General features: G+C 37.2%; 1 protein-coding gene across 2 annotated transcripts in view; it reads right to left on the reverse strand.

Annotated features, from left to right (window-relative positions):
- Window positions 1-7,173: 7,173 nt before the first annotated feature.
- The window catches only part of Papola (poly(A) polymerase alpha), a 42,808-nt gene continuing 28,193 nt past the window's right edge, over window positions 7,174-21,788 (reverse strand). Inside the window, exons 12-16 of one of the 2 annotated variants that reach the window (XM_013015133.1) lie at window positions 19,861-19,958; window positions 19,176-19,396; window positions 13,808-13,870; window positions 12,027-12,101; window positions 7,174-9,286 (exon numbers count right to left, since the gene is read on the reverse strand). In XM_013015133.1, coding sequence (XP_012870587.1) covers window positions 9,191-9,286; window positions 12,027-12,101; window positions 13,808-13,870; window positions 19,176-19,396; window positions 19,861-19,958 — 553 coding nt within the window. In that variant the 3' untranslated portion in view covers window positions 7,174-9,190. Of the gene's footprint in view, window positions 9,287-12,026; window positions 12,102-13,807; window positions 13,871-19,175; window positions 19,397-19,860; window positions 19,962-21,788 lie in introns of both variants that reach the window. The other variant, XM_013015124.1, reaches the window with a different exon arrangement.

Consider the following 21,788-nt stretch of genomic DNA (forward strand, 5'->3'; position numbering starts at 1 on the left):
TCTGTGGTCCACACAGCAACTCTACAGAGAACTCTACCAGAGAGGAAAGGCTGGAAGTGAGGGGAGGCAGACCACAAAGCCAGAGGACTACCTGAGACTCAAACTCAGCTCAGCCTTAGAACTGTACTGCACACAGCAGTTTGTCACCTGTGTTCTAATTCAGGTAGCACATGTCAAGATGGTGTGAAGAATAACTCTGTGTCAAACTTGGCAAGAGATGGATTCATTTCTTGTGAGAAATTAACCATCCTTATCTCAAGGCATTTCCATAAGTGGCAACTCAACAGCAAAAGTCTGGACAGCTTATTTTCCACAGGACCCTCAACTACAAACAGGACATGTCTCACACACCAGGATGTTTTACCAGCATCTGCCCTCTGCCCAAGGTAAATAGTAAGACACTTTCGAGTAAAACACAACTCAAGTCAGCCGTTATTCACAGAAGCTGCTGCTTTGGACATTGGAGTCCGGGAGTGACCACGCCAAGTAATTCTGGACTATTGAAGTTTTGCTTAATTATTCAACTTGGCTACCTTCTAGATACTACTAAGAAGAAGAAAATACGTTTACTGGAAATTAAGTTCCATAAAGCCAGCAACTAGGAAAGTATAGCAAAGAGTTGAAAATATGTGTTAACTAAAGAGGGGGCACTTAAGTTATTTTTCTAGGCTTTTGGCCTCAGCACGTGTTTCTCCTGTATGACAGTTGCATTTATTAGCCTTCTAAAGAATTATAAGCAATAAAATTCCAAGCTATTTCAACCCCTTCAGGAATGAAAAGCTTCATTTTCCCATTGCCTGGATGGTTACCTACAGCCAAATCCAAAGCTTTCTGCAAATAGGATCACAAGATAGTAGGAAGCTCAGAAAATGATATGCACATATGCACACACACACACATAAAGTTATTTCTACAATCTATAGAATTTCCCCCTTGGAAGAGAAAAATAATGCCCCCTCCCCTCCCAAAATACCCTGAAGCCTCCCATGCTAGGTAAATGATTAAGTTTCTTCCAATTTTTTTTTTTTTTTTGGTCAGTCATGGGCTTAACTTTGAGCCTGGGCACTATCCCTTAGCTCTTCAGCTCAAGGCTAGTGCTCTACCACTTGAACCACTGCGCCAATTCGAGTTTTCTAAGTGGTTTATTGGAGATGAGTCTCAAGGACTTTTCTGCCCCAGCTGGCTTTGAACTACAATCCTCAGATCTCAGCCTCCTGAGAAGCTAGAATTACAGGTGTGAGCCACTAGTGCCCAGCTTTTTCTCCCAACCTTTTTAAGCTCAAAGAATTTTTTAGCCAGGTGCCGGTGGCTCACGCCTGTAATCCTAGCTACTCAGGAGGCTGAGATCTAAGGATCACGGTTCAAAGCCAGCCCGGACAGGAAACTCCATGAGACTGTTATCACCAATAAAACACTAGAAAACCAGAAGTGGTGCTGTGGCTCGAGAGTGCTCACCTTGAGCTGAAGAGTGTAGGGACAGTGACTAAGCCCAGAGTTCAAGCCTCCTGAGTGACCAAAAAATAAAAGTTTTTTAAAGGGCTGGGAAGGTGGCTCAGTGGTAGAGTGCTTGCCTTGCATGCATGAGGCCCTGGGTTTGATTCCTTAGCACCACATAAGCAGAAAAAACCCAAAGTGGCACCGTGGCTCAAGTAGAGTGTTAGCCTTAAGCTAAAGAGCTAAGGGACAGCACCAGACAGACCCATAGTTCAGGTCCCAGGACCGAACAAAAAAAATATATGTATATTTTAAAATGTAAATGGCAAACATAACACATGGAACAATTGATTTTGTAGAATCTTCATTAAATAAAACGTCCACATTTGAATCTTTTACCAAGACAAAAGTCACAATTAAGTTCCTTAACTTAGAAGGAAGATATACTCTTACATATACTCAAGATAACTATATTCAAGGCTGTGGACTACAAAGGCTGGGAGAGTGTAGAGAAGAGAGGAGGGGAAAATTTCAGTAGAAAAAGAGAACTCACAAAACAAACAGCTAAATTAAATACCAACCACTTCAGCTTACTAACAGTGATGGAAAATACACAATGACAATCAGCATCACAACTGTAACACCTCAAACCAATGTTTGCTGTGGGTTGTTTCTAACACATATCATACTTGACTCAAGATTTTTAAGGAAGCTACTGTCCAAAAGAAATATAGGCTATTAGGGCTGGGAAGGTGGCTCAGTGGTAGAGTGCTTGCCTTGCATGCATGAGGCCCTGGGTTCGATTCCTCAGCACCACATAAGCAAAAAGAAAAAAGCTGGAAGTGGCACTGTGGCTCAAGTGGTAGAGCGCTAACCTTGGGCTGAAGAGCTGAGGGACAGCACCCAGGCCCAGAGTTCAGGCCCCACTACCGGACCCCTCCCCCCCCCAAAAAATGTAGGCTATTAAACCTTGTTGTTTTCAAAATAAAATTCAATTTTACTAAGTCAAATTAGGTTGAATTTGTATACTTCCAAGTTGCAGCAATAATTATTTTACAGTTGGGAAGTGTGTGCCCTTTTTGCAAATATATTTGTTCTGAGCATCTTATAAACCGGATAATAAAAATGAAAATCTAAAGCCTAAATTAAAGGAAGATACAGTAGCCTAATAGTGAGTGAAGCTTCTAATAGTCTTGGCACGCCGTCCAGGCACGGTCGGCTCTCTGCTGGGGGCAGCTTTCTTGGCTGTGAAGGCAGATCATGCCCTCTGTCACTCACAGGGAGCAGTTCTGCCCAACTGTCTCTTCCCGACAACTTTATCATCAATCTCTTTATTAACAGCTCCACTGCAGTCAGAAAACGCAAACAAGGACCAATTCACATGCCAGATTTCTGGAAATCGCATAGCACCAGGCACTACACAGTGTGAAAGTTTGTGAAAAGGGTGTTGTGCCAAGAGACAGCACCACAAGGAACCAGCACAAAGTTGGGACATTTTACCTTCTTATGTTAAAATACATACCTACTTTCTTATGCCCCAAATCTGAAAACTAAATACCTGCTTAGATAGAGAAGGCAGTACAGTAGCAGAGAATCACTTTCATCCCCAGAAATGTTACTGTACTTCCAGAACACATATTTAAGCAAAAACTGTATTAGACTTCCCCTCCAAAATCCCCCCCAAAAGTTTGATCTATTTTAGTGACATTATTAGAAAACACACACACGACTGAACTAAACATCTACAAGCATTAAAAACCCACAAAATGGAAATGTTTGAATTATTCAAACTACATTTTCAGCATGAAATCTGTTGGATCAAAAAATAACATCTTACAAAAATTAATTAAAAGAAATGCTTCTAAAAGACTTGTGAAGTATTTTAGAAGGATCATATTTAAAAATCGCAGCATAGGAAGTAGAGCTGTGGTTCCAAGTAGTATAGTGCCAGCCTTGAGCAAAAGAATTCAGGGACCAGGCCCAGGCCACAAGTTCAAGCTCCACGACCAGCAAAAACTAAAATCAGAGCATAACCAGACATATACTATAATAGCTGCAGAGTTCACTTATTGGGAGGCAGGGTAGTTTCCATGAAACTTCATATATACATGTGAATTGCACTATTACCAGTATAAAAGTCTGGATTTACTCATTATTTCCCTTTAGTCTGTTTAGGCATCATTATTTGACAAGAGCATGAACACAGATGTGCCATGTGCTGAGGTGCCTGTGCTCCATGGAAGAAGACCTCTGCTGTGAAGGCCACAGTAGTGCCCACCTCTACCTAGTTGAAGCTGTTCTCTGGCTTCCACTCACTGTTCACTGCAGTAAAAATCACATCAACATCCCATCTTTCCCCAGTCATTTCTGAAACCCATGGAGAGTTTAAGGATAAATCCATTTACATCACTAAAGATTAGCACAATCAAAAACTGTAAGTTTGCCGGGCGCTGGTGGCTCATGCCTGTCATCCTAGCTACCCAGGAGGCTGAGATCTGAGGATCGATGCTTGGTTCAAAGCCAGCCCGGTTTGTAGTCTCTTATCTCCAATAAACCACTCAGAAAACTGGAAGTAGTGCTGTGACTCAAGAGGTAAAGGGCTGGCCTTGAGCTGAAAAACTGAGGTTACAGGGCCCAGGACCAGAGTTCAAGTCCCATGACCGAAACCAAAACAAAACCAGTAAGTTTGATGGCAATAGGGCATTATTCTATGTGTCAGGAACATCAAAAGCTAGAAACATGCCTTGACTGAAACACACGTACACTGTTTGGAAGTTTATTTGAATACATTTCCCATCCTACTGATGTGACTTATTAAAGCACCCCAAATCGGAAGGAAAGTAAGTAATGGCACTTTAGGTCATGTTAAAAAATAAACCTTTTATCCAGGTGCTGATGGCTCACACCTGTAATTCTAGCTACTCAAGAGGCTGGCTGAGATCTGAGGATCACAGTTCAAAGCCAGCCGGGACAGGAAAGTCCATGAAAGTCTTATCTCCAATTAACTACCAGAAAACCAGAAGTGGAGCTATGGTTCAAAGTGGTAGAGCACTAGCCTTGAGTAAAAGAGCTCACTCAGGGACAGAGCCCAGGCCCTGAGTTTAAGCCCCAATGCAACTGCAAAAATAAATAAATAAGTAAACAAATAAATTTGAGCCACATGTGGTGGCACAGACCTTGTAATTTGAGGGTTACATAGTAAAATTGTTTCAAAAAGCAAACAAAAAATAAAAACTCCCATAAAGAAGACTGTGCAAGTTAACATTTTAAACAACAAATGGCTAATCTACAAAAACAACTCTGTACTCTTTGTAGATAAGATTTTTACCAATGTTTCTATATGTAGCATAGAGAATTCTGGAGAATGAAGGACAATAATTACAATTATAACCTTCAATACAATTGAAGTGTAAAGCTGATCAAAGTCTTAATTCTACTCTTCTAAGAGGAAGCTTGTGAATTGGGAGTGGATAAATAGACTTTAAAATTCCATTCCTTTCAAAAACATACTTGTGTGGTTTGATCAGCTGCTAGGCTGTTCCTAGAATATTGAGACAAAAGCAGGTCTCTGAGGAAGAGAAAGGACATTTAAAAAAAATTACTTCTAGAATAAAAATTCAGTAATTCCTGAAATATATGAGTCAGAAATATTTATGTACTTTTTCACTTGGTACCATTAAAGCTATATAAAACACAACAAGATGCTTCAAAAAATAGTTTGAGATGAAAAATACACTGTGTTTTCTCTTAAAACCAAAAAGCAGTCTTGGGCTGGGGGCATAGCTTATAGAAGAGTGCTCTCCCTACATATTTCAAGACCCTGGCTTGTATCTGCATCTCACAAAGTACTCAAAAAACTTTCTAACTTTTCTACGACTCATCCTGAAAAATAAATAGTACAGCAAGAAACTGCAGCAAACTGACAAGAAAAAGGATGAACAACTTGATTCTACAAATACATAAGTAACTATTATTATTATTTTTTGGTTGGTCGTGGGGCTTGAACTCTAGGCCTGAGATCTAACCCTCAGCTCTTCAGCTGAAGGCAAGAGCTCTACACTTAAGCCAGTGCCACTTCCAGTTTTCTGAGTGGCTGATTGGGGGCAAGAGTCTCACAGATTTTCCTGCGGGGGCTGGCTATGAACAGCGATCCTCCAATCTCAGCCTCCTGAGTAGCTAGGATTATAGGCTTGAGCTGCCATCACCTGGCAAGTATTCTAGTCTTAACCATTTGCAACATGTGAACTAAAGGCCATGCCTACTACAAGTCTAATTCATTCACCAATTTCTTGTCTCAGACAAAAAATGAACCACTTAAAATTTTGGCTTGAAGGAAACCTAATGAAGAAGAAATCATGCACAGACAAGCAAAATACATTCAGGCGAAAAGGCAACTAATCTTCCTGGTACGATTCAATTTTATTAGAACTAAAATAAGTAAAAGAAGATCCAAAGAACTGTTTGATGCCTTTTTAGAAAAAGTTCATCTTTTAGTTTTGGAGAAAGGATTTTGCCTGCGTTCCAAGCTGGCCTGGAACTACCAATCCTCCTGTCTTAGTCTCCCGAGCATGCTACCACAGCTCTGGCTATCGTTACATTTAAATGCATTTAAGTGTACTAGTACTTCTGAGGCTTGATTTGGCCTTTCATACACCAATTACTACTTGGAGCTGCTGATCATTTATTGTCACCTCCAACAGCCAGAATACTATGCAGAACTTTGAAACAGTTTTCTGTGTAGAGAAAAGAAAAGGTGTTAATTAGAAAAATAATCCAGAATTTACCCAGAGCCATGAAATACTCGACTCCCAATGATCATTTTACTAATTCAGCAAGATGCATAAGATGCCTAAAGGCCGTGAGGATAATAAAATACACAAAGTATGATACTCAGCCCCATATGCAGTTGTCTACCAAGGCAGAAAATGTGCGGCAAGCTCAGCTATGTAGATGTTAATAATAAAGTCCTGGGTAGTTTTCCCAATGCTTTCATTTTTGCTGAATAAACTCCAAAGTTGGATTATACTTTTCTAAAAAATGTATCCCACACTATAGTCATAAATAATATCTGAAAAAGACATTAAAATCTGGAATTTACAGGGTATGGGCACAGCTGTATATTCCTTGGAATAATTAGTAATAACAGTAATGCTAAAGAGGTCTATCTCCCTCCCACAAGGTAACCAAAACATATAGAAGCAACTTACTCCTAATCCATGCCATACAATATCAAGCATTTGGAGTTTAAGAGCAAAACCTGGTTTGGATTTGGTATAATAATAAACAGGAACCTGGCTAGCTATGGTCTATAATTCTAAATTTGCTGAAAAACAACAGTGCCACCTGCTGACATTAGAGATCAAGTGCCAAGTATTCTGAAAGCCAACAATTTTGAAAAGGAACCACACAGGGTACTGTCTACACTGCACAGGATAAAAACACAGATAACACAGTGTCTGCCCACTGAGTAACTATCTTAGTGGGTGGACAGCTGAAAGTGACTTATTAGTAGCTATATTCACATCTTCCTCCCAAAAGAATAATTATATGAAAAACAAAGACTTGGTTATTATGTCAAACATAATTAGCTTGCTGTTGATGGGTTAACCAGAAACATGTAACCATAGTAAACGTATTTTTGAATCTCCATTCAGTCCTACTACAAAAAATAGACAAGTGAAACCAACCAAGTGTTACAACATTTAAGAGAAGAGTACAAGCAAAAGAAATCACCAACTCTAAGATTGTGCTGTTTTTTTTTATTGTGTTTTCAATGGAGAAATACATCATCTGTTTACAAAATAGCTCTTGAAAAATACAAGGAGTACAGATACTATAAAACAAAGCAAACTTCAGTCATGAGACACTACATACATCATGCGAAAGCAACAGTCTGATCTCCAAGTTATGAAAACTAGAATTAAAAAGTCACTACACAGAAAAGGTCCAAGTTTCCAGCCTGGCAAAACTTGGATGCAGTTACATGAAACGCTTAATAAACTGAAATTTTTCTCCCCAATGTGTAAACAAAATGACAAGACTAAATCTGTGCCTGGCGATGTCAATCTAACTCTGAAGCTACACAAACACAGACACCTTTACAATTCGCCTGTTAGCTGACCATCTTTTTTCTTAGGTGGTGAAAGGAAAGGAAAGGTGACTGTGCAGAGCAAAGATGTGGGAAGTAGAAATATCGCATACTAGACATTATAAAGTCATGGTGAAAAGAAAGCCTCAATTAATGCATAGCCTAAGGGGAAAGGACTACACTCCAACTTTTGGAAAATTAATTTAGAAGGATAGGGGAAGAGATTAAGCAACTGCAGGTGAACATGAAAAATGCACATGTAAGAGAATGGAGCACAATGGAGGATTCACAAAACATGCTCATCAGAAAACTCTGATAGATTTGCTTCATCCAGGTTTATCAATATCTGGCATCCCTCATACTTCATAGAGATAGATGAGAATTCTGCTGTATGATAAATTATTTTCTTTAAAGAGTTACTAATCTGGTAGAACAAAACAAACTAAAAAGGAGTAGAGAGCTAACTAGATGTCAAGTGCTTGTTAGAAATGATTTTTAGCATGTTTTTGTATGTAAAATTTACTGACAAATTTTGATAAACCAGTTAAAAATAAAAATTGGTTTAAAAAATCTTAGAGAAAATGCTTTTTTTACCCATATGTTTAAAATGGAAAATCAATTTCTATAAGATAGGAATAGTAGTTCTGTGGAGTGTACAAAATTCCTCTTTAGAGCTCAAATGGCCATTCAAGATGTACCATGCTTCATGGACATTACTTTTAGTCATCCTACAAGATTCATCACAATTTTGTGTTTGTGCCATGTAGCAACAAGGTCATCTGTTTCACATCATGGCTTAAGAAAATACTGGCATTTTGGTTTTTGTGAAGTAAGTCCTACCTTGTGCATACAAACAAACGAGAAAAAAAAAAAAAAAGCAAAGAGATAGAGAGAAGGAAGGCTAAAAAAATGTGTTTGCTTCCGGGGGAAGGGGGAGAACAAAAACATATTTGCTGGTTCATCGCTGATTTGTATGCACTATAAAAAAAAACTCTATAAATAAAACCAGTATCATTTCTGAATCATAACCCCATCAAAACCAGGTATTTCCAGATTGTTCTTTTAATGTCAAACGTATCCTCTAAAGTTGGCCTTTCAGTTGAAGGGTTACAGCTACCTCATTGTGACTGGATTAGATGTACTCTGTCCCTTCTTGGAAGTGTAACAGGACACTACCTTACAGTAATGTCCAATTTGAAGATTAATTGTAAAGGAAATTCTTTGGGAAAAAATTAAAATCCATCAAGCTGAAAATCTAAAATTAGTTCTACTTCCTAATAAAAAATACATAAAAGTGCATCATTAGAATAAGGAACTCTTATGCCAGTTTGTATTGCAAATTTTCCAAACAATGCATCAAACATATACCCAATTCAGATGTCAACTATGGATACAAATATAGCTTGAGGTGTCTTTTTTCTTTTTTAAAGGCAGTAATTTTTTTGAAGAGTAATGCAACTGTTGCTAACACAATAATAATAGTACTCCTGGCTTCACATACTAACCTGGACTTCCGATCAAGTGCTGATTAGCCCAGTAAGGTAGGTCACCAAAAAAACTAAATCCACTGTCAGCCACGTCTAGTCTTGTACCTTCCATTCTCCTTGTTTAGCATTGAAGACAACAGGTTGAGCTGGCAGATACTGTTTATGGACCCCTGAGGTTGTTTTACCGATTCAGTCTCAGTTTTATTGAATTCTTGATAACAGGAATAGGATTTGCAGGGAGAGCAGGGATATCAGAAAGGTCTGTACTGGATGTTTTCTGAGAATGAAAGCAAAGAGCACATTGGTGTTCAAAGCACTGCAATTCAACAGCAAGATGTATTTTACCTGCTAAGAAATTGTGGCCCCTATCAACATCAAAGCATTAAAATTTTAGAGAAAAATATTCAAAAATGTCAAGATGGAATGCAATTAACTATCACTAATCAAATTATGTGTATACTTGGACACATTTTCAATCAGCTGCAAATACTTTAATAATACTTTTAGAATCTATAGAAAACTCCTAAAGATTTCAAATATATCTCTCCTACACATTTCTTGATCTAACACTCAGCTGTAATATATATCAAGGTAATGTTAAATTGTATTTACTGATTGTAACAAACAGCTGTATTATTAAGTAGTACTGGAGCACCCCCGTGTGGAAGAAAACTTAACTTCATCTCAAACACAAAAGCAGCCAGCAGTTATCATCTCAGTACATGTGCTATTTTCTTACAGCACAAAATACAAAATTAACTCCGTACAATTAAAAAAGCAACTTAACTATCCTACATTTTAGGGAAGCTTTTCTTATCACCAGTAACTAGGATCAAATCACAGGGATTATTTAACATCTGAAAATACAAAAATGAATTACAGAACATTATAAAAAGTTCCAAATAGATTCCCGTGTATCTGGAAGCAGCTTCTGATGCTGTCAAAGCCCATCTATTCATCTAAATATTCACCTCAAAATAGATTCACTGTTAGACATCGCCTCCCAAAAGTAAATATATCCCATACTATAGTAAAATGGAAGTGCTTTTAAAAATCATTAATTCTGTAAACAGGTATTTTTTTCTCTCACTGGGTTTACATATTTGTTATATTATTTAAAAACAAAACAAACTTCTAACTGGGTGCCAGTGGCTCACTATTATAATCCTCGCTATTCAGGAGGCTGAGGTCAAAGACCCAGGCTTAAAGCTACTCTGGGGCAGAAAAGGCCATGAAATTCCATTTCCAATTAATCAGCAAAATACTGCATGGGAGCAGCATAAAGGCAGAGGGAGAGCAAAAAAGGGGAAAGGGGAGGGGTGATTTGCTCATTAAAATACTTAAAATGACCAATACCTCCTTAGAAAACATTATGCAGCAAACCAAGACAGTTTAAAGGATCGTTTATATGAAACGTTTGTCCATGTATCAAAATGAAGCACATTTCTTCATGTTAGTCTACCTCCTACATATTTTATTGTATAAAGATGATAAAAGTAAAAAACATTCTATGGGGCTGGGAAGGTGGCTCAGTGGTAGAGCGCATGCCTTGCATGCCAGAGGCCCTGGGCTCGATTCCTCAGCACCACATAAGCAAAAAGAAAAAAGCAGGAAGTGGCGCAGTTGCTCAAGTAGTAGAGCGCTAGCCTTGAGCTGAAGAGCTGAGGGACAGCGCCCAGGCCCAGAGCTCAGGCCCCATGACCAGACCCAAAAAAAAACAAACCAACAAAAAAACATTCTAAGCATAAATAAGTATAGTATTTATACAGATTTACAGACTTAAAGTCATTACCATCCAACAGAGCACATTTAAATGAACACGTTGTAACAACTTTGATCCACAAAGAAAAATCATGGACTAAGTACAGCAATAGTAGTATTTCAGTTGTTGTATAGAGATTAACTCATTTGGTATTAATATTCATTTGAGTTTGATGTATACTTTGAGGTTCAGTCAACTGGAAAAGATTTGGGAAAAAACAATTCTTTCATAATAAAATAATTATCTCCAAATCAGTGTAAAATGATATTTACTACATTCAAGAAACTATCATTATAAGCAGAACTAGCACAGACTTAAACTAATTTGCACTAAATATAGAAACAAAAAGATTGTATTAGCCTTGTACACAAAAAATCCTAAAATTCATCTTTTTCTTTAAATTTTATTCTTCAATCTATCAATAAAATACCTACATAAGATAAGGGCATATGACTGGTAAGGATACAAATGACTTACAGTATATAAGGGTATCAATCATAGGGCTGGGAAGGTGGCTCAGTGGTAGAGCGCTTGCCTTGCATGCATGAGGCCCTGGGTTCGATTCCTCAGCACCACATAAGCAAAAAGAAAAAAGCCGGAAGTGGCGTTGTGGCTCAAGTGGTAGAGCGCTAGCCTTGCGCTGAAGAGCTGAGGGACAGCGCCCAGGCCCAGAGTTCAGGCCCCACTACCGGACCCCAAAAAAAAATAAAATAAAAAATAAGGCAATCAATCATAGCTATATATATATATATTTGGTTTTTGAGGGGTCTGTGTTGATCGGGCTGGTTTTGACCTTGGGAAAATCATCAGTTCACATCAGCCTCCTGAGTACCTAGGACTACAGATAATGCATACCAAGCTAGTGATAACACATCAAAGAACAATTTCATCAAATTTAGTGCCCTGTCTTTCTTCAATCTACAATAAATACCAATAAATACCTATATCTATATTTTCACAGATAATCATAATAGTCTAATAAGAATGCTTGTTTTGAATTAGGAATGTAGCTTAGTGGCAGAGTGCTTGCCTAGTATGCATGAATCCCTCGGTTCCATTCCTTAGTACCACATAAAAAGAAAAAGCCGGAAATGTCCCTGTGGCTCAAGTGGTAGAGTGCTAGCCTTGAGCAAAAGAAGCTCAGGGACAGTGCCCATGCTGAGCTCAAACACCAGAACAAAAGAATGCTTGTATAACATGCTAATCTTAGGAACATAAACAAAACTCTCCTGTCCTGGCTTGTTGCATGTAGTACCTGAGAGGCCAGCAGAGAAGCTGCTGTCTGAATAGCTTCTGGTTGAGTTGTACTTGTCTCTGTATCAAGTTGTTCCTGTGAGACAAAGAGGGTGGGAGGAGGGAAGAAAGACTTAAAAAGGGTAAAATAACTGGGTTTGGTTGCTAATAAAGACGACAAACCGGAAGACAGGAGGGATCAGGAGAGAGAGATGTAACTATATTACAAAAGCACTTATTAAAAGCCTTTTTACAGGTTATTTCCCTATTTCCAATATTCATAAATTTCTACTTGCTTACTTAAATTTTGCAATGCATGGTCAAAATATCTGTATCATTCCAACTAGCTTTAATTTGAACATGTTAAGCAAATATTAAAGACATGCATAGACACACTGCTGCCCAGACAACAATAACAAAATTCCAAAGGAATCTGAGCTATATTAGTGACTGCACTCAATATTATTAAATACGATTACTCATAAATATAAAAATTGTCCATAATTAAAAGTAGAAAAAAATCTCTAGACAATTTCTCCTTCCTTATGGCCTCTAATAATCAGTGTGCTGGTTTTATTCTATTTTTTAAAAAAACAGACAGGGTAAACTATATGGGCCTACTGTTGTGAATCTTTAAAATGCAGTGCACAAAGGCAAACATACATATGCATGCACAAATGAAAATAAACATACAGAAACTTGAATTTCTACAAAAACATGTAAGCAAACATAAAAACACAAAATATCGGTTTTCTCCCCATAAAAGTGAAGAATAAACAAGATTGAAGAATGGAAATACAGCCTTTTCTGGGGAACAAGCTGGCAGCACATCTAGTTTTACAATTAAGCATACTATTCACCTTGGAAAGTCTTCTTCTATTAATTTATTCTAAATAAATATAAGTAGATGGCAGATATTTTGCTACAGTCAACACTCTTAACAGCAAATATAACTATTTTTATGAAAGCAATTATTAAAAATAAGAGGACTTATTCAATATGGTAATAATCTTTTATACAACCATTAGTAATAACTTTGTAGATTATAATAAAGACATAAATGTATTTTCTGAGTTTCCGAGTGGATTAAAAATTAGATAGTAAAATGCAGTGGTATGTATGTACAAATGAGAGAACGCTTAAAAATCTAGACAGATACCAAAAGAATACTTGTTAAAATATTCATCATGGGAATTTCTTTCATTTGAAAGGCAAAACTTTCTAATATTTCTTTCTACAACATACAGAAATGAAGCTAAAAGCCTTTAAGTATATCTTAACTTAGAAATATATGACATTCCAAAGTCTTTCAGAGTTTGAAAAAATCAATCTCTTCCAAGTCATCAACTTTATTCAAGCTCTATGCACCCCAGGACTAGCCAAAACAGTTCTCCAATCCTAACATAGAGATGACCTTCTTATTGTTCACTATCCACACTCCTATGCAACCTTCAAAGAAACACCAAATGCTACTTTCTTCCACAAAGACTTCTGCCATTTCTACCATCAAAAATACCACACCCTATTTTGCTCCTTAAACTTTGAATTAGTTTTATTTCTAGCTACATGACTTATTTCTACCATATTATCTTCTCTACTTAATTGAAAGTAAAAATAGGGACCAGACTACTATATTCCCTTCAGCATTAGGTATTAACATTACACAGCAATACAATTCTCTAAAAACAATATTTGAAAAAAATCTAAACTGTGTAACACAAAATATAATACAATATTCTACAGACATTTCCATCCCATCTCTGCATTCTTAATTGTGTATTTCCAAAGGCTAAGTTGGTATACCTTTGTTTCTGTTTTATCATGTCCACTCAAAGCAGGACAGTTAGCATCTTCACTTGTTTCATCCTGTTTTTAAAAAAAAAAGCTTTATTCTCTAAAACGAAAAATTTAGATTATTTGCCAATCAATGCTTTAAATTAGAAAAAATATTCAAAACCATAAAATAAGATCAAGTATAGTCGTAATAAAGGTTCCCCCTTTAAAAAGCTTTTTGAGATTAACTTGGCTTCAATAAGCACCACATTAAAAAACACACACACACACACAAGAGAAAAATTGTTACCGCAGCTAATGTATATAACAAACAACCAAGGTTCATAAATATTTTTGTGTGAGGTAAAGGAAAGAATACCCTAGCCAAAAGGTACTACTCTGAGGCACTATCATCCTATGGGAGACATATCCACACAGTTTAAGAAATGCTGTCAAGTATCATTTAACTTTCTCAACCATAGCTAACAATTGACACCACAAACGTGTGCCCATGCCTGCGTACATGTGGGCACCCCCGCCCCAATACACACATACACACCTTTCATAGCAAAACCCACTAATACTCTGAAGAATTCAAGATCTGAGATACGCTTTTGCTTTGGGACTAAAAGTTACATCGATACTTCTCAGCTTTATTTACTGAATAGAATTAAAATTCCATTTTAAATAACAGAACAGAAGTTACAGGCAACTTACAATAAAGTTAGAAAAGATTTAATGAAGTAAAAACTAATTTTGATAAGGACATTTTCTGTATTCCAAAAAAGTTACAAGTCTTATCACAACTGTGTAGAACAAAATACTGACTAGCTACATAATACTATGAATTACTAATATTAGTATAATAAATATACTGGGACCAAATGTTTTAAGAAGACGTTTTGTAGATGCACACTGAAATATTTATGGTTTAAATAAGTCTGGTATTTGTTTAAAACAATGAAGAAGAGAGGAAAGGGTGTATAGATGAGACAAGGTTGACCCTGAGTTAAATACTGAAGCTAAGTAATACAAACACGACAGTTCATTGTAATTTTGTGTCTGAATCTCCTGCAGAAAAAAATAGTTGTAAATATATAGCCTAGATGAGATACAGCAAATAATTTTTACTTTTAGGATTGAACATACATTAAGCTGAACTACAATTCTCCTGTTAGGATCGGTGTTGATATCTCATGCCTATAATCCTAGCTATTCAGGAGGCTAAGATCTGGGAATTGTGGTTCAAAGCCAGCCTGGAAGTGGAACTGTGGCTCAAGTGGTAGAACACTAGCCTTGAGCACAAATGCTCAGGGACAGCGTCCTGGCCAGGTGAGTTCAAGCCCCAGTGTCAGAGGCATCAACTCGCATGACCCCATTTGAGCTCCTGTGTGCTGTGAGAGTGCATGCTAGCTTGCATTCCCTCTGAAGAAGGGGGATACCCCTTCTTCCAAGACAGGGCAAAGGTTTGATACCCAGCACCAGACTCAGGTGAAGGTTTGCGGGAAGTGTCATTCATGCTCCTCCAAGTTAACCCTATAGAACAATGCATCCAGACCTTTGTGTACTCACCTGTGCTTTCCTTACTATGATTACTGGAACTGCTCCACATTTGTTGACATGGATTAGCTATTCCTGCTTACTGACTTAAACTCTCATTGTCTGTATTCCCATAAAACGGTTTAAGATTAACTCTGCCCCCCTGACTGAAGATTTACTTCTTCTGTTTGCTGCCTATAAGCATGTGATGTTCCAATAAACTTTGTCTATACCCGCATGGTATGGTCCACTTTCTGCCTACCAGACACTGCGTTCCCAGGTCTCACTGTGTGAACAGCTACACCCCAGGACCAGCACAAAAAAGAAAGAAATGTTCTTCTGTCTAGATGCATGTATCCCAGATAACATGATCTGGAGTGCTGGAATTACAGATGTGGATTGTCACACTGGCTGACACTTAATATCAGTAGTAATGAACAGAAAAACGACCAACTTTTTGTTTTTTTTGGTTGGTCTTGAACTCTGGGCTTGGCCACTGTCCCTCAGCTCTTCAGCTCAAGGCGAGCTGCTCTATTGCTTGAGCCACAGCGCCACTTCCGGTTTTCTAGTGGTTTACTGGAGATAAGAGCCTCACAGACTTTCCTGCCTGGGCTGACTTTGAACCGCGATCCTCAGATCTCAGCCTCCTGAGTAGCTAGGATTACAGACGTGAGCCACCGGCGCCCGGCAAAAGACCAACTTTTAAGGGGTTTAAAATAACAGTATCCATGCTAAAATAAACTTTGAATTGTCAACCATTAAATTTAGAGAAAATTAAGAGAAAAATGAGGAGGGGTAACAAGTTTGGCAAGAAATGTACTTATTACCTTACTTATGTAACTGAAACCCCTTTGTATATCACCTTGACAATAAAATTTTTAAAAAATTTTAGATCTTGGGTCTACTTCTTCCTCTGAATAAAGTTAGCTCTATACTTGGAAAAGCCAATGAACCTCATGTTCCTCTGTTGGGAAATGGCAATAGCTTACAAAATAAATTAAGACCTTTTCTCTACCTGAAAATTCTGTTGGTGTTAATTCCAAGGAAATATAATAAACAAATAAGAAAATATATAAAACAAAAAAATTATAAGAAAAACAAGAAACATCTATTAAAAGGATACTTAAAAGACACCAAATAATTTAACAGCCATCATCTTTAGTTGCATGTTTTAACAAGAGAATATTTTAAAATAATCAATGAGACAGTCGCTTAATGTCTGATGATACTGATGAACACTTACTTTTTGAAAGTGGGCTTTTTTTTTGTTCACGCTTTCTTTTACAGATACATGATTTCTAAGTTCTAATGAATAATGGTGCCTACATTTTACTTCTAAAGACTCTAAGGACAAAAGGAAATGGAAAGCTGACAGAATCAAGAGGAGAGATTGACAGTTCATTATAACTGCAGCTGTGTGATAGGCATACGGTGACTCTTCATTTTCATATGTATTTTTAATTTTTCATATTAAGTTTAAAGTGTTCCTATTGTGTCTCTAAACCATACAAGAAACAGAAACACTATTTTAGCTATATAAACAAAAACAAGCTTAAAAACACTGTGCTGATATATATAAAGGGCTCTTGGAGTGCCATTCTAACAGTAAAGAAATCAAATGTAAGAAAATCAAATACAGGGGCTGGGAAGGTGACTCAGTGGTAGAGCACTTGTCTTGCATGCATGAGGCCCTGGGTTCGATTCCTCAGCACCACATAAGCAAAAAGAAAAAAGCCAGAAGTTGCGCTGTGGCTCAAGTGGTAGAGCGCTAGCCTTGAGCTGAAGAGCTGAGGGACAGCGCCCAGGCCCAGAGTTCAGGCCCCATGACCGGACTCAAAAAAAAAAAAAAAATCAAATACTGAAATCAAAACTAAAAAGAAATCTCAATTCTGAAATGTTCTGATAACTCAAAATACTATCAACAGGCAGAATGTGCGATTTACACCAAAACTAGTACAATCTAAGTTACTGCAAAACACTATTATGTGGCAGAGGAGCTCTTAATAAGATTCTCAGATCTTACTCCCTGGTTAAATAAAATAATGAACACAGCTCTTTGTGGGTGAGGCAGGAGTATCTTGAGTATGAGGCCAGTCTAAGAAACACAATACAACTCTGCCTCAAGAAAGAAAAAAAAAAAAAAAACCTTGAAAAAAAATAGTTTTAACTGAAGCTAAAAATCACTGCCCTGCTGGGCTGGCTCACGCCTATAATCCTAGCTACTTAGGAGGCTGAGATCTGAGGACTGTGGTTTGAAGCCAATCCAAGCAGAAAAGTCCCTGAGACTTTTCAATAAACTACTCAGAAAAAGCTGGAAGTGGCACTTTGGCTGAGCACAAAGAGGCTCAGGAAGTGTGCCCAGGCCCTGAGTTCAAGTCCAGGACCAGCAAAAAAAAAAAAAAAAACTACTAAAAAAAACCCACTGCTCTAAGAGATTTTTTTTTGTGGGGGGGTCAGTCATGGGGCTTGAACTCTGGGCCTGGGCACTGTCTCTGAGCTCTTCAGCTCATGGCGAGTGCTCCACCACTTGAACCACAGCGTCACTTCCAACAGTAACCCATCTTGTAAGATATACTGTATGCATTGTTCATTCTCATTTAGCACAAAATGTCAAAATCCATCATGATAAATTTCAGTTAATTATGGCTATTTCTGAAGTTAATATAAAACCAAAACATTTAAATAGACTCAATCAATTCACTAATTTTTCACAATTATTGAGCTAAGCACAGCAGATCCCAGGACAAACCTATAGTCTCTCATTCAAAGGAAAGTTTCAATATAAATAATCGACTCTCAACCAAAAATCGTAATTAGTGACTTTTGAAAGGTCATCTCTGGGGCAAAGGTGAGTTCCTCGCTAATATATAAACTATATGGTAACAACTGGAGAGGTGAATTTGCTTTGTTAACAACTTCTAAGATCCATACCAAAGACTTCAGGTGTTGCTCAATGGGAGATCACCTGCCTAGCATATCCAATGCCCTCCATTCTGATGCCACAGCACATATAAACAGATAAACTTATATAAACATAAGTCTTTTAAAATCAATATATGCTTTTAATGGTTTTCCTAAAATTATTTCAAATTGTGTTAATGTAAGTCAGCTACTATAAAAAGTAAAGGTTAGAAAACTACTGATTCAAGATCACAAATTAATGTTCAATCATTAAACATATACACAAAGCACCAAAGTACTAGAAGTATAGCTCAGTGGTAGTATTGTATACTTAGCATGTTCAAGGCCCTGAGGTGGATCCCCAGAACCCATGTTATCCTGTAATACCAAGTACAGTACAAGAATTCCATCTTAAATATAAAAGATGTTCAAAGGGGCCAGAGAGTAAATAAAATTTAAAGATGTCACTAAATATTAACACATTAAGGTGACATTTAATGTACAAAAAAGAGCACACATACTTAAAACACTGGCACAGGAAATGGGTGCAGCTCACTGGAATAGTACTTGCTTATTAGCATGTATAAGTACCAAACTCAACAAAAAAGAAAACATAAAAAACATAAAAACAAGCCGGGTGCTGGTGGCTCAAGCCTGTAATCCTAGCTACTCCGGAGGCTGAGAGATATGAGGATTATGTTCAAAGCCAGCCCAGGCAATAAAGTCCATGAGACTCTGAACTCCAATAAATCACTAAAAAACCAGAAGGAAAATAAAAGGAAGATAAAAAGTGATACTGGACCATTCCAGACTCCCAGACACACTAAGTATTTTCTACTGTTCCTCCTCACTTTGGGCTAGCTGAAGGTTTTCTCCCACTGGATTTAAAAGCAGACAAGTTGGTCTTGCCATGCTAATATATTTATATGTACACACATGCACACCCACACCCACATACCTCTTCTATTTTGGTTTTCTTGGGACTTTCTTCTTTGTGAGGTGAGGATGTTCTCTTGAATCCTACTATGGGATTAGATATTTTTGTTGCTGCATTTCCTGAAGGTCTAGGTGGTGGGTTTACCAGACGTGTTGAGGAAACAACTCTGGAGACCGTAGGCTTTGGTGGTGGAGAAATGGCTGGTTGTGTGGCAGTTTGAGGAATGCTTTCATTCGATGTACCTAAACAATAAGTATCTGTGAGTCTCAAACCAAAAAACAAAACACATACACAAAGCAGTAAACACATAAACACAAAAATATATACTCATTAAAATAAATTAGAAGCCTTTATCTGAATTTTATTTCATAACTTTACATGCAAATAATAAAGAGTATTTAAAATTTTATTTCAAATACTTACCCTCTTCTTCAAAATTACGTTTAACCCAATTACTTCTTTTTTTTGCCACTCCTAGGGCTTGAACTCAGGGCCTGGGCACTGTCCCTGAGCTTCATTTGCTCAAGACTAGCACTCTACCACTTGAGCCACAGTGACACTTCCAGCCTTTTCTGTTTACTGGTACTGAGGAATCAAACCCAGCATTTCACGCATGGTAGGCAAACACTCTACCACTAAGCTACATTCCCAGCCCTAACCCAATTAATTCTAAGAAATCAAAAGTCTGTCACACCAGTCTCCTTACCCCCTGAGCTTTCACTGGAATTTACTTGTGGCACAGAAACTTCAGTAGCCTGTATGTTGGTCACAGATGCTGCCATCACAGCTGGAGCAGGACTGTTTCTGCTAAAAATAATAACAATAATAAAGTACAAAAAGGAAACTGAAAAGTATAAACTAAACCTTAGTAACTATATTTTATACAGACTTGTCTCTTTGGTTTTACTTCTCATACATACGCTTTATTTAGCAACTGGCCTTAATGATGAAGTCTAACAATCAAAAGCATACAAACATTCTAAGGCTGCAATGCTTGATAAGAAATGTACTCATTATCGTGCCCATGTAATTGTAACCCCTCTGTACAGTATGTTCACAAAAAATTAAAATTAAAATTAAAAAAGCATACAAACATTCTATAAAATAATACTGTCCAACAGAACTTACTGTAGTAATGAATATCTGCTATTCTGTGCTATTAAGTATTGTATACTCTATAAAGATGCAGCCATTTCCATATGTGAAACATGGCTAATATGTAATTCCATATCCATATATGAAACATGGCTAGTATGTAATGTCACATACTATTAAAATTTTAAACTTTTTTATATGGTAACCCACTACCAAGTCTCTAAAGAGGATTACTAAAGATCTGTTTTCTTAATTGGTTTGGTATAGAACATAATTTTATGTAAAAAAAAAATCATAAGGAACTGGTCTGAGACATCTGTATACAAAAATCTATGGATACATGAAGAAGGCCTAGAAGCTCATCCAGTTGCCTAGGATAAACAATATTCTCAAATGACAAGAGTATTTTACTTTAGAAGTTATCTTATGCCTTCTTTACCTAACCCTTTCTCCAAAGTATATCATCTGCTTTTGCATGCCCATCTCAGCAAATGATCGTGCTTCCTAGTTCAAACAAACAAGATCATCAGATAGGAATGGCTTCAAATTTAGAGACATGCATACCTCTATCATTAACTTCTCTTCTATACACTGAGATTGTTATTAGACTTATCAGTATCAAAAATTTCGGGCTGCAAAGGTGGCTCAGTGGCAGAGTGCTTGCCTCACATGCATGAGACCCTGAGTTCGATTCCTTAGCACATATAAGCAGAAAAAAAAAAAAAAATGCCAGAAGTGGCACTGTGGCTCTAGTGGTAAAGTGCTAGCCTTGAGCTGAAGAACTGAGGGACAGTGCCCAGGCCCAGAGTTCAGGCCTCACAACTGACAAAAAAAAAAAAAAAATCCAAGACTAACTGGAATTGAGAGGGGGGTCAAAGAACTATGTACATTAAAAGTAAATCAAGCCAGAAAAAAAAAATTCAATACAATTCTATGCCCCAGGTCTCAGCATCTATGATCTATGAACTTACCACTCCTACAGGTCCTGTATTAACTAATTGTTAATGCTATTGTTACCATTTAAACACAGCCTACAACTTAAACAGGCCCATGAGGGTTGTTTTTTTTTTTTCTTTTTCTTTTCTAATTTAAAAGTCCTGAAAGAAAAATATAAGCAGAAAGTGCTTACTCTCCTCAGCTACTGTTCACACTCTTGAGGATGAATAATGAAGCCTGAAAGGTGAGCACCACTTGGAGGACGTAAGTTTTAGTGCCTGGCTTTCACATGGAACCAAAGAAAGTGGTCACCTTTAAAAGCTATGGAACTCCTGGGTACCCAGGTACCTTTAGATTAAATGGAGTCAAAGTAGATGATACCAATTAGGAAAACTATTAGGATGGGATAAGGCACTAAAGGACACAAATAATGAATGGTTTTGAAGTATTATCCCAAGAAACTAAATCTCAGAGCTAAATTTGTGAAATATGATGAAATGTATGTGTGTGTATATATATATAGAGAGAGAGAGACATATATATTTGTCATCCATATATATATATATATATATATATATATATATATATATATATATATATATA

This window comes from Dipodomys ordii, unplaced genomic scaffold (assembly GCF_000151885.1).
Source record: "Dipodomys ordii isolate 6190 unplaced genomic scaffold, Dord_2.0 Scaffold2, whole genome shotgun sequence".
NCBI lineage: Eukaryota > Metazoa > Chordata > Mammalia > Rodentia > Heteromyidae > Dipodomys > Dipodomys ordii.